We start from the raw sequence: 13,403 nt of genomic DNA on the forward strand, positions 1-13,403 counted from the left end.
GAGTCTGGTTCAAGGAGCCAGACACTTACAAGCAGAGCCTGAGCCCCCAAAATGTGCTTTTTTCTGTTACAGAGCCTCAGAAAACCAATCTAAAACCTGCATGGCCGTGATAGAAGCCATGATAAAGAGTGCTGAGCTGGCTGCCCTTGCTGGCACCCAGCTCAAGAGGTGAATCATAGAATCACAAAATATCCTAAGTTGGAGGAGACCCATAAAGACCATCGAGTCCAACTCCTGGCTCCACACAAGACCACCCAAAAAACAGACCCTATATCTGAGAACGCTGGCTCCTTGAGCTCTTGCAGCTCAGTGCTGTGACCATGTCCCTGGGCAGCCTGTCCCAGTGCCTGACCTCCTTTTGGGTTCCTAACACCCAGCCTGAGCCTCCCCTTTCCGAGCTGTTAGTAACTGCCTTAGAAAAAAAACAAAAATCTCCTAAAAACAGAAAGTTTGTTCTACTGGGATGGTGTTGGGTTGGAAATAGCCTAGTGCCCACTTCTGTGTTGTGCTTTGGAGGAAATGGTTACTGAGGATGAGTTATGGATGTGGGTAAAGGGGTGTAGTCCCTCTAGATTTTTGGATGGAATCTGCACTTCCCCATGATGCTGAGAAAGCTGCAGAAACCACAATGGTGTTGGACGTCATGGGAAGATGTTTTAATGAACACGCTATTCTCTTGCTTCCTTCACTGCTTCCCAATCAGGATGCATCGAATGATGAAGGAAGAGTCCAGTTACAGGACGAGCAGCCTGGAGAATGCAATGTGTGACCCGAGCAAAGAAAAGCTGCACATGAAGCTCTGCAGTGGGTCCTGCCATGCTGAACAAATCCTCCAGACGCTAAACTCCTACCGGCAGAGCGGCATCTTCACAGACGTGGTGCTATTAATCGATGGGCAAGAATTCCCCTGTCACCGTGCTACGTTGTCAGCCAACAGCACGTATTTTCGGGCTATGTTTGGTGGCAATCTCAAGGAAGGCCACCAGAATATCATCAACATCCAGAAGATTTCTGCCTCTACCATGTCTCTCCTTCTTGACTACATGTATGGGGGGAACATCGTCATTCAGGAAGACAATGTTGAAGGCATCTTGGAACTGTCTGACTTGCTGCAGATCTCCAAGCTCAGAGATGCTTGTATCACCTTCCTTGAAGGCCAGCTCCACCCGTGCAATTGTTTGGGCATCATGAAGTTCGCCGACTCATTCTCCATCGCTTCCCTGACCGAAAAGAGCAAGAGGTTTATGCTGGAGTGTTTTGTGGAGGTGTCATGTCATGAAGAGTTCCTAGAGATGGGTGTGAAGGAGCTGGTTGAGTACTTGTCTGATGAGCAGCTGGTGGTCCCCAAGGAGGAAGTGGTCTTTGAAGCAGTCATGCGCTGGGTACGGCATGATGTCCCTGCCAGGAAGGGAGCCTTGAAGGACCTCCTAGAGCATGTGCGACTGCCACTGCTTGATCCCACATATTTCCTGGAGAAGGTGGAGATGGACGGACTCATCCAGGACTCAAAGGAGTGCATTCCTCTACTGCACGAAGCCCGCAAGTACTACATCCTTGGGAATGAGGTCAGCTCCTTGAGATCAAGGCCCAGAAGGTAAAACCCAGAGTTGTGTTTCCTAGACCTGCGTGGCCTAAGTTCATGGATCTTAAAGCTGGTGGGGTGGAATTCTTTTTTTTTTTTTTTTTTGTTTATTTATTTATTTATTTATTTATTTTTAATTTTGTTTATTTCCTATTATTTTTAATTTTTTCCTCCAATTACTTGTAGCCTCTTAGGCATCAGCATCATCCTAGCTCAAAGGCATTGCTGCTGGGTCAGGAGTTAATGTCCACTGGAAAAAGTTGATTTTTTGATCAACAAGAAGATAAAGAACTCCTGGCCTAGGCAGCTGACAGTGTTAAGTGAAAATGAAAAGGAAAATGAAAAGGAAAATGAAAAGGAAAAACAGTTCCTGGGGATGGGTGTGTGTGGAAATCTTGCACCTTTCTGTCACTTTGGCATTTGGATCTGCTAGATTTGGCCAGATATTTTGGAGGCCTCTGCTGTTTTTTCATGGTCACAGAGGTCCCTCTGCTTGTGTTTGGTAAGAGCACCGATGGAGACCTCTGCTCTGGGGTGGGTAGCCATATCAAACCAGGTGGTTTGCAAGGCTCCCCATTCTTTTCTAGAAGAGACCAAGTTCTTGAGCTCTCCTGCCCTTTGGCTCAAGCTGTTTTTTTTGCTGCTCAGTGGAGAAGCCTGAGCAAAAGGATGCAATTTGAACCAATGCCTTTCAGAAGGTCCAGCCTGGAATTTAGGGTTTCTGTCAGGTGGAAGAGCTAGTTTGAACCCTTTCAAACTGGTGTGAGACTTGAAGCTGGCTCTTTGTGCTGAATGACACAACAGGTTGTTATCTAAAGGACTGCTCAATAGCAGAGTCTGTGCTGACCTCCTCAAGGACGCAGACCATTAAAATTCACTGGGAATAAATCCCACCCCCAGCATCTACATTTTAATTCACCTCCTTCTACAGCTTTGGCCTTAAGTGAGTTGTCTCAGGCTGTGCAAACCATGGCAGGGCTGGGGATTGGACCAAGTCCTTCAAATCCCCTTCCACCCTCCTCCCTCCTCTCCTTCCCCTCCTGCAGAGCTGTCCCTCTCTTGCCACCTACCAGCTGGCAGGATTTTCCTTCCCCTGCTGTCTCTCACGTCTGCTCACTGCTATTGGGGCTGGAGAGAGTGAGATTTCCTGGAAACACTTCTCTCTCCAGGCAGAGAGCGTGTGGCGGGCCGGCTGCCAGGAACAGCTTTGCACGTCTGTGGCCGTGCATTGAGGATTAAGCTTGGAAGTAATGAAGGGAGAGGGTGAGGGGCAGGGGGCAATGCCACGATTTGGACCCTTTGGATCCAAGCTGAGAGATGTCTTTAATTTGTGCATGCCCGTAAGAGGGAAGGTGCAGGGAGGAGAATGATTTGCCTAGAAAAATCAGTGACTGATGAAGGAAATAGCCTAAATGGGTTAGGGGACTTACCCTTGTCTTTCATGTTCTAGGTTCATGGAGCTGGCAGAAGTCATTGTCATCATTGGGGGCTGCGACAAGAAAGGTCTTCTGAAGCTGCCCTTCACAGACCTCTACCACCCGAAGAGCAGGCAGTGGACAGCCCTCTCCAGCGTGCCCGGTTACACCAAGTCAGAATTTGCTGCCTGCACACTGAAGAACGACGTGTACATATCAGGTGAGATGCCCTGGGATGGATCCTTCCTTCCTGCTTACAATAAGCAGTTGGGGCAGCCACTCTCCATGTCTGTTTCGTGGGACTCATTCATGTTTTGACTCCATAGCAAAGTCATTTCTTCTGAGTGAAGTTTACTCTTAGGTGGTTTGCATTTTGGTGTCCCAAGGAGCCGATTTCAGCTCTGGGAGAGGATGGCACTATTAAAAAGCCTTTTTTTTTTTTTTTTTTTTTTTCTGTGCTTACTGGGGCATCTGCCCAAAGTGTCCAGCTGTGGAATGAGCAGCTTTTGGTGCGTACTGTCAGGACTACCTATAACATCAGGGTCTCCTGCCTGTCCTTCATTTAAAATAAAATGCCTATCAGAAGAGTTCTGTAGAAGGGATGGAGTAGTGTAATAAGTGTCTTAACCTTCATAGGGTATCTTCCTTGGGATGCTGAGTTTACATGGGTATATCCCAACAGCCATATTTTGGCCTTGATTGTTCCATTGCATTGAGGAGCTATATAGTACAGTGGTTTAACAAGATGATGGGATTGTCTTTGGGATTACAACAGCTCTCCACCCCTGTTTTTCAGGGGGACACATCAGCAGCAATGATGTTTGGGTGCTGAGCTCCCAGCTGAACGTCTGGATCAAGGTCGCTTGTCTGCAGAAAGGCCGATGGAGGCACAAAATGGCAACGCTTCAGGGCAAGGTAGGCCTGAATTTGGGAACAACCCTTACAGATTGCAGTCCCCGGCTTCTCCCAGTGTCAAGTATAATGAGAAACTGTCAGTATTTGGTTGTCTTCTGGCTCATTTGGAGCTGATTTTGATGAGAGAAACCTAGGACATAACTAAGGTGTCATTAGTCTTTGGCTGTGTTGCCACCTGAGGTAGCCAGCAATGAGGCCACAGCAATAAGATCTACCACGGGATGGTGGAAGACTTCTGAAGATGGTTGTGTTGAGTTTTGGGGTGAAAACCATGCAGGGTTGGGTATTTCAAACTGGTCAATCTGTGTGATGACACTGGATTCAAGGAGAAGGTTTTGCCAGGGCCGGATCTCTGCCCTTCTGGCCTAGCGTTAGCCTTGCCTCGTGCACACCATGACAGCGCAGCCCATTAGGTGATTCCGGGAGTTTCTAATCAGCTTGCTTTGCTCCTTTTGTGGCAGATCTACGCTGTGGGAGGCTTTGATGGTTTTTACCGCCTCTCCAGCGTGGAGTGCTATGACACCTTCTCCAACAGCTGGTCAACCTTGGCCCCGCTGCCTCAGGCCGTGAGCTCGGCGGCTGTGGTCTCCTGCCTGAACAAGCTCTATGTGCTGGGCGGCGCTGTGGACGACACTGCTAACACCGACAAGGTATCGCTGGTGAGGATGACTGTGAAGTAGAAGCAGGGCTGCGAGGTGTAAATAAACCTTTGGAAAGCTCAGGCATGGGAGGTTTCAGCTCAGCTTTGGTCTGGTTTCAGGCATGGTGCTTTGAGAGAGAGGATTGAAAGAAAAGCCTGCAAGGAGCATCAAGGATGGCCAGAGACCTAAAAATCATGGTTCATGAGGGAACGTTGGCAACTGAGCTGTGCTGAGAGTTTTAATGGCACTCAGCTCAATCCCTGAATGTTTAATAATGTTTGGGTCAGGAGCATCCACCCTGGGGGCTTGTAATTTGTCTGGGAGAGTTGAACACATAGGCCCACAGAGACACTGCCTGAGGTCCCAGCCAGTTGAAAAAGGAATACTGGAAACCCTCATCCCTTTGATCATTGCACAGGTCTTTGGGTGTTGAAGCTCACTTCTGTGTTTCTGGGTCTATTTTCTTTTATTTCTAGTGGGTATCAGATTTATCCAAGCAGGGAGATGGGGTAAAGTCGTGTTCCCACAACTGTGTTTCTCCTCCCAGGTCCAGTGTTATGATCCAGAGGAGAACAAATGGACGCTTTTGTCTCCCACTCCTTTTTACCAGAGGTGCATCAGTGCTGTCTGCTTGGACAACATCATTTATGTCGTAGGTGGACTCCTCAGTAAAATCTTCAGCTATGATCCAAGGGAAGACAGCTGGCAAGAAGTGGCCACACTCCCTGGGCCTCTGGTAAGGAAAAGATTTAAGAAAGAAACCCTGAGCCTTCCTTCTCTCTAGAACAAAAGTACTCATCTGTGCTTTGCTGAAACTGAAGGTAAAATACAATGGGGGGTTGGCATTGAGCATGAGAACATACCCACTGACCTCTGTATTTCAAGTCAAATTATGTACTTACCATCAATGACTGCTTGGAAGATGTGTTTCCAAGATAAATCCCAATTTTTTTTGCTGAGGCTGGGTCCATACTAGCTGTTAAAGCCCTGGGAGAGGATTTGCGGGGTTAGAAGGTGGGTGTTGAGGACCTTTTCTCCACACTACATGTTGCAGGGAGAGGGGTTACGCTGGCTCTAACCTGGTGTGTGGACTGAACACGCGCCAGCTGCGGGTGTGCATCTTGGTTTAACTTCATCACACCTGGTTTAGTGTTTTTGTGCTCCAAGGCCACACTGTAATGTAAGCCGTGACACAGTGAGTGGGGAGGAATGATGAGGGACAGCTCACCCCAATATGAGTTAAAATGCCACTGTCGGTGTGTCTGTACAAGTGGCTCTTGCACAGACGTGGTGGGTGACTCTGGGCTTTCATCGTCCTTGTGAATCTGGGGAGCTGCCAGGAACAGCAAAACTCCCATCACCAGCTCAAGTTATTTCAAATGCCTGAAACCCTAAGACTGCAGGAGCCAGACCCCACTTATCCTACGGACTTACCATCCTTTCTTCAGAGCAGGTAGCAGCTGAGCCCATTGAAATGGTGCACAAAGCTGGAGGGCTGTTTCTCAACTCTTAGTCTTTCCTTCTGCTTTCCAGGAGAGCTGTGGCCTGACAGTGTGTGGAGGGAAGATTTACATCCTGGGCGGTCGAGACGAGAATGGGGAAGGCACAGACAAAGCGTTCACTTTCGACCCCGCAACGGGCAGCGTGGAGCAGCAGCCACCACTGCAGCGTTGCACCAGTTATCACGGCTGCGTGACCATCCTGCAGCGCATGAACAGATGACCGTGGGGCTTTGGCAGCATCCTTCTCCCACCCAGAGCCTCCCCTTGAGACAGTGGCCACCGGTGCATGGACAGACAGCCCAGCTCTCTGCGGGGAAGGGCAATACAAGCTGCTGAAGATGTGCTCCACCCAGGCCCTGAGCACTGTTTTGTTTTTCCAGGCCTGGTGATGCCAGTGATTTTGTTGCTGATCTAGGTGAGAGGATGAAAGGGTGAAGGGCTGTGTGAAAGCTGCATTGCAGAACTTGCACAGGAGGATTCAAGTATTGTTACAGCCCCTGGAGCTACTGGATTTTTCTCTTTTTTAGGTTTCCTTGGATGTAGATTATGGTTTTCTGTAATGTTGCCAACAGAGGCTCTCTGTCCTGCAAGGACATGTATTGTTGCTGCTCTCTGATGCCCGAGGCTGTTGCAGTCACGATTACAATTATAGGATCTAATTCTTTAGCTAAAGCTATCAGATATTTGTGCGTTTAGCTCTCTAGAGCCAAGTGTCAAACCATGGTGCTGGCCTAAATGGCCGCTGACATCCACGAACAGCCCTACTACAGCAGAGAGCTGAGACCTCATAGCTGATACCCCAAGAAAATCTCTCTGCTAAATCCCTAAAAGCCTGGTTAAGTAGGGTGAGCTCTGACTCCAACCTGCACATGGTGTATGAGGGTCCATCCCCTGAAAGCACAGAGTGCTGTATTTCTTTATTCATGTTGCATAGTTGGACTGTCCAGTGAATTGTGTAGCCAAGAGTTTCTTCTTCAGAGAGCAGAGGTAGGCTAATGTGTAGGAATTAGGCAAGAAGTTCTGAAGCACGGTAGCCACAGAATTGTATCTGTCTCCTTTTGGCTCTGAAATACGCTGGTAAGTAGGAAAATAAACTCAATATTTAACAGGTTGGACACAGGACCCCTGGGAACCCAAATGTGCAGCCTGCTTGGAGGGCAAGCGTTCAACAGCACAAACTGTTCAGCACCAGGCCAGTAGGCCTCAGGTCTAAAAATGATCCTGAGCACATTCAATTTGTTAGAATAGCCGTAACTTTTGGTGTCTTTAGTCCATAACTGGACCTGGTAATTTCTGATGGGTCCACGTAGGTGTCCACATTGTTCCAATAGGGATGTAGGTGCTGCCAAATGTAGAGTGGGATCTCTTAAAAACTCCCGTGACTTGTATGTTGTAGGGTGCACCCCTCTACAGCAGGCTGCTGGCTGGCTGCTGTTCTCTCTGCACCTTGTGTTCCTTACCCCATTGATGACTTCTTCCTGAAGCAGAGGAGACTGCCATTGCTGTTGGCCCAGATACTCCTCTTTTCAGGGCCTTCTAATGATCTTAAACCTCCTGTAATTGCTTTGTTCCCCTTTAAGTCTGGATTTTTTTTTTTTTTTTTTTTCTGGTGCTCTTTAGTACTTCTGTCTTCTCTGAGATCTGAGAAGGTTCACCTCTTCTTCATGATGATATCAGGATCACCTGTTAAACATGGCAAAAAAAGTTCCTGCTGAAGAACCCAAACTGGCTAGAACCTGAGCACGCTCATTTCCTCTTTTCATTAGGAAATGTATTTTTTTCCATTGTCCAAATGAAGAGCAGGGTGTTTCATTGCACAAAATGTACCTTACCCTCCTCATAGTCACCTCTGAAAAGTCTCAGGGCTATGGTAGCTTTTTTGTTCATCAAGGTACACTATTTACCTGTTCTTAGCCTCAAATTCTCCTCAAGGCCTGTGCGCATAGATTAGGTGTTTTATATATAGGATATGTCCTTCAAGCAACATAAAGGTGATTCAATGCTGTTATAGATTATTCCTCTGAGAAGAGAAAAGGAAAAGCACGCTGGTAAAAGGCAATTTTATTTGTAATCAAATCCCAGATGGGCCTTTAATAGGAATTGTTATTTCACTGGGAACTGGCACCTTTCATTGATTTAGTTAAATTAGCACAGAAGAAAGCACAAGCATATCAACCCATGGGGAGACCTTTATCTTCCTATAGCCTGATTTCCTCAGGAGCATCTCCCCACAGCAATTCTGCCTCTCTTACTGCTCCCTGTGCCTTGAGCAATTCACTGCTTTGGTATAGGGGCCCTTCAAAGTGTATGGATTGGGACCCTCTGTCTCCACCTCACTCATCTGGCCAAGGACATTCATAGTTCTCCACAGACTGGCCACCTCTTGAGTTGCACTTTGGAAACCACTGCTGGTGTTTCAAGAAGAGGATTGCACCCCAAGCTTGCAAGGGCATTATTGAACAAAGGCTGAGGACGCTGAGCAGTGCAAGGAATCAGCCTTATTGAAGGGTTGATCCCAGTGACAAATATATACCTTGCCCAGTGTATTTATTTTTTAGGGTTGTAAACACAACCTAAATAGGTTGTTTGGCTGCTGGCAGATCTTTGTGCTCATTCTTGGAAGGAGCACAGTAATGTATTTGGACATAGCAATAGCCTTGATGGGAAAGTGAGTTTTCCAGTTACAGTTTTTGGGTAAACATCCCTACTTTTACACCTGGCTGAAACACCCCTGAGAGAGCCTTGCTGAGGCGTGTTGATGCTTGTGTTTTGTAACCCTGTTTTGGGGGACCTAATATTGGGTCTTAAACTTATGGACCCGGATTTTCCTTGTCTTACAATTGGGCTTTTTCTTTAACCATCTGGCAAGAGAGCTGCACTGAAGAAGATTTGGCATGCTGGATGGTGTGGTTTGGGTTTCTTTTTTGGGGTGGGGGTGGGAGTGGAGGGGCAACGTTCAGAAATTTGTGGTTTCATTCCAATGGCAAATAAAGATGAGTGAGGAAAGCTCCAACATTGCTGCACCACGGAATTGTTGCTCTCCTTACAACTTCTCTTTCCACTGTCTTTCCTGATTTTCCTAATTCCTCCAGGAGTCTCTTGCTATACTTCACACTTTTAGTCCCGTAGACATAAGCAACTCCAAAGAGTAGACGTTCTGGTCACCTTTCCCATGTGCTTTTGACGTGTGTGATACGTTGCAATAGGTGTAACATGGCGGTGGAAGTTGTGGCATAGGTACTAAAACATTCGCTTTGTTCTTGATCCTGATATTCATTGTACCCCTGAAACGTGTTTGTATTTTGTAAGGGCTGTGGGTGTGCAGGGGAGGGGAGGGGGAGGAATTTAACTTGTTATTCTTAGAAATAAATGTTTTCCTTGACACCAAAATGCTTTTGCTGCAGGAATTTCATTTGTGCGTATTTTATCATGGTTTTCCAAAAATACGTTGTTGATGGAGCATCAGAGGAGCTTTGGGAGCACTATCCTTGAGGAGTCCCAGCCTCTGCCTGGATTCTCACTATGCAGGGAGGAATTTCAACGTATTACAATATATTGGTCTGCAGGGGATAATATCTAAGTACTAGGTCAAGTATTAGTCTAAGGTCATGGCCAAGGCGGTGTAGAGAAGGTGCCAGGATCATTCAAAATCAGCTGAAGGATGGGGAAGCTCTGATATTTTGGCATGACAGAAAGTGTATTCTCAGAGAATTTGGAAAATGGGCTGTCTTGCCCAATTTTTGTTCTTCCTTGCTGTGGTAGAAGAGTGTGAAATATGGAGCTGGCTGCCACTACAATCTGCTCCGGCTTCTGAAAAGACTTTTTCCAACCCACGTGTAAATCACTGCCTTGCTTGTGTTTACAATAAGACACAGACTGACTGTTGGAGCTTTCTAAAGGAAAGAAGTAGAAGATGATCATCTGCAGAGCATATGCAGTATTGTAAGCTTTCTGTAATTAAGCTTTTAGATAATGAAGAAAGACTTTTTGCACTCCAAACCAGCAACTCTCAATCATTTTAAGTAGTACTTGGAACCTCATCCCATTCTTTTGATTTTCCTGCTGCTTGTCTCAGCAGTTGTGTTATTTTGGGTATGTTTGCATTTTGGAGGGGATCCAGAGGGAAGAAAAAGCTTTTGTGAACAAATCACATGGAGGATGTAGACAGCAAGATCTGCGGGGCTTGATAACATTTGTCTGTGACACACATGGACAGAAGAATAACAAATAACCTGGAAGACAGAGGCTGAACTGCTTGGTAGCCTTGGTTACACAGCCCAAAAATACTTTCTTCATGAAGGCAAATGAGACGTGATGCAACTGGGCAAGACAGAAACACTACCCAGACCTAGAGAAGGATCCTGGGGAGAAGCCTTCAGAGAGGGATTTGGTGAGCAGGGTGGACAAGCAGCTGAAATAATTTCCAGTGTGATACCACGAGCAGGGACGTGGTACTGCAATGTGAGCAGAAGGATAACATCTTTTGTGAGCAGGAGGATGACATGGAGGGCTGTGCTGGCTGACTGTGATGGAGAAAGGACCATGGGAGAAGAACCAGAGTTTGCACTTGGTGGAGCCCATGACAATCCCAAGGAGCAGAAGAGCCATCCAAATTATTCAGGAGTGGAATGAGGGTCACAAAGGGCTTAGTGTGGGATATTTAGCAGAAAGGAGGAACAGATATAAGTAACTATACTGATACTTATGCAGATGTAAGTAACTATAGCACTTGTCTCAAAGACGGTTTGAGCTTGCTGTCCCATGGAGTGAAGTCCTCCTCTCTCCCCCCTTTCACCTTTCTCTAGCCCAAACTTTCCTTCCCCAGTCTTGGCTTGTCTTGCACAGGCTGGGCTTTCAGAGGTGTATCCCTCACCCCATGACATCCCCCTGGCCTGGGCTGTTTTGCTCACTCCCATTCTTCCTTGTCTCCTTCAGGCTCTATTCATGCGCTCTCCCTAATGAATCTAGTTTATTTGCACGTACGCTAATTGTTGTTGTGAATGCACAGGGCTGCAAAAACACCTCCCCAGCACGAAGGTGGCAGGAGATCACCACGGTCCAGCCCCTGGAGCTGCTGAAGCTGCCTTTTTTTGCATTTTGCTGCCCAGCTGGCAGGAGGTGATAGCACTGCGGGCAGGAGAGCAGCGCTCAGGGGTGCAAGCCCCATCTGAAAAGATGAGCTAGTGCTGATTAACTCAGATTAAGGGCCACAATAGGCAGCTGGGCATGGTGGGCAGAGATAATAGCAGTTTCAGGGGCCGTGTCTCTAGCTTTAAATATTCCTACAAGGCAGAAGGGGAGGAGGGGAACTGTATCCCATTTATCACAAGATTATTGATGTAACCAGATCTGTTTCCTATTAAATGTGAATAATGGTAGTAGCATCAGCAGGATCATTCAGACCCAGCGCCTGGCTTTGAGTCCCAAATCATGTGGAATAAGATATTTATCAGATTACAGTGGCAAGAATTGAATCCTACTTTTAGGACTCACCACAGCTGTTCATGGGTGCCAGCGCTGGGTTTTGCAAGTAGGCACAGCAGGGCTTGTCCAGCTGTGGACTTAATGTGTTAGTTCCTACCTGCTTCTGCATCACACGTGTGGCGTAAAGGCTTACCTGGGAGCTTGTGTCTGAATGCAGACAGAGGATTTCCTCACCCTTGCATTCAGTACTGAGCAGCAGCAGACATTTTATGGGTTGTAAGTTGTTTTTTACCCTGTGTTTCACTAGAAGATAGACTGAGAACCATTGCAAAGCAGAGGAAAGAAATGTATTCCTAGGCAAGCAAACGCCAGACAAAACTGGATGACATAAAAGTTTTAAACATTTCAAACTGAACTGAATATTTATTTGTGAGAAAGACAGTGTTGCACTGAGAACATAAATCCTCTCTAAGTTTTGTGGTCTCCAAGTATTTCCTCCCTGGCATTGTGTGTGTGTATTGGATTAATGAGAAAAATGAAAAATACTGATTTAGCAATTGTGGACATTTAAGAATTGATTAAAATCTTAAGACTATACCCGAATAAATGAAACAAAAAAGAGGGCAACTTCCCCTGGAAGGAGGGTGAGGGACTTGGTGTTTTTCCACAAAGCAATCAGTTAATTCATGAAGCAAAGTATTGCTGGAAGAAGGGCACCCAAAAATGCATCCACAAGATCTGGAGCACAAATGAGAGCAGATGACATGAAGGAAACCTTCATCAGCCAAATTCCAGGGTTGGAGCAAGCATTGTCCCACCGCTCATTTACAGAGAGAGAGATGGGAATGTGCATCTTAGTGATCTTGGCATGAGCATCATGCCCCAAAACACCACAGAAGAGCTGAAAAGAGTTGGGGCTGTCCCCAGGGACACCCATTGTCAGGAATTACTGCACGTAAATCTCTGAGGGAGGTGGTACTGGTCCCCTGGAGCTTGCCCAGGGTATCCCAGTGCTCTGCATGGGAAGGTTACCTGGGCCCCCATCCAGCCCGGGCTTGGCAAAGCGCTGGCCGTTGACAATCTGTGCTGGGTCTCCGGTGTTAGTTCCCATTAATCTCTGCAGAAAAGGGATTCAGAGCGTGCCTGGGCTGGGGCCAGCTGCCTTTGTGATCACTGCTTTGGGGCCGCAGCCTGTTTTCAATGAACCCCCGAGACACCGAAAGGGAGACTGAGAGCCTCTGTGCAGCGAGCCCCATCGGCAGCAGGACCCGTGGTCTGCTGCTGGCCCCTGTTCTACCCATGCAAGCTCCTTGGGTGGCTCTGCTGGGTGCAAAAGCTGATGAGGAGGGGAAAGGATGTGGGGTGAAATGGAGGTGGCTATTAAAGTACGATAAAAGTATGTAAGAGCCAAGCTGGGGTTGCTTCGGGAATTAAGTAGGTCCATCAGGCTCGCCACACATAACTCCTGGTGTTGAAATACCAGAGTGATTTGCAGCTTTTAGTACTCTTGTGAGGTGGGGAAATGTGATGGCTGAGTAGTGGAGGTATAGGAGATGTGAAGACCCAGCACTGCACAGCCACCAGGTACCCCAAAATCCTAGAATCATCAAGGTTGGAAGTGGCCTTCAAGATCACTTGGTCCAACCATCACCCTACCACCAATGTCACCCCTCAAGTCCCTCACCTGTTTAAGGCATGGGTGAACTCAATATAAGGGGAGTCAATATCAGGTCGGGTGATGCTTTTAGATTCCTCTGCTGACTATCTAAAGCCAGGAGAGAGTCATCTGAGCCTGGTGCAAGTGTGTGACTACTTTTAGTCTTGAACCCTAATACAGCATTTTAATATCCATTCTCTTGATGCACCTTTAGCCATCTCTGAAGTCACACTGCTGAAATCTGTCACGTCAAACTTGTTTCTTCCT

General features: G+C 47.1%; 1 protein-coding gene across 1 annotated transcript; it reads left to right on the plus strand.

The window, feature by feature from the left end:
- Positions 1-704: 704 nt before the first annotated feature.
- KLHL35 (kelch like family member 35) lies at positions 705-6,275 on the plus strand (the record flags this gene model as incomplete). Its single annotated transcript, XM_084291896.1, has 6 exons — positions 705-1,594; positions 3,033-3,217; positions 3,794-3,912; positions 4,374-4,562; positions 5,101-5,289; positions 6,087-6,275. The coding sequence occupies 6 exons, from the start codon at positions 705-707 to the stop codon at positions 6,273-6,275; spliced, it is 1,761 nt and encodes a 586-aa protein (XP_084148022.1).
- Between the last annotated feature and the right edge of the window lie 7,128 nt (positions 6,276-13,403).

Source organism: Netta rufina, assembly GCF_964035555.1.
Source record: "Netta rufina genome assembly, chromosome: 1".
Classification (NCBI taxonomy): Eukaryota; Metazoa; Chordata; class Aves; order Anseriformes; family Anatidae; genus Netta; species Netta rufina.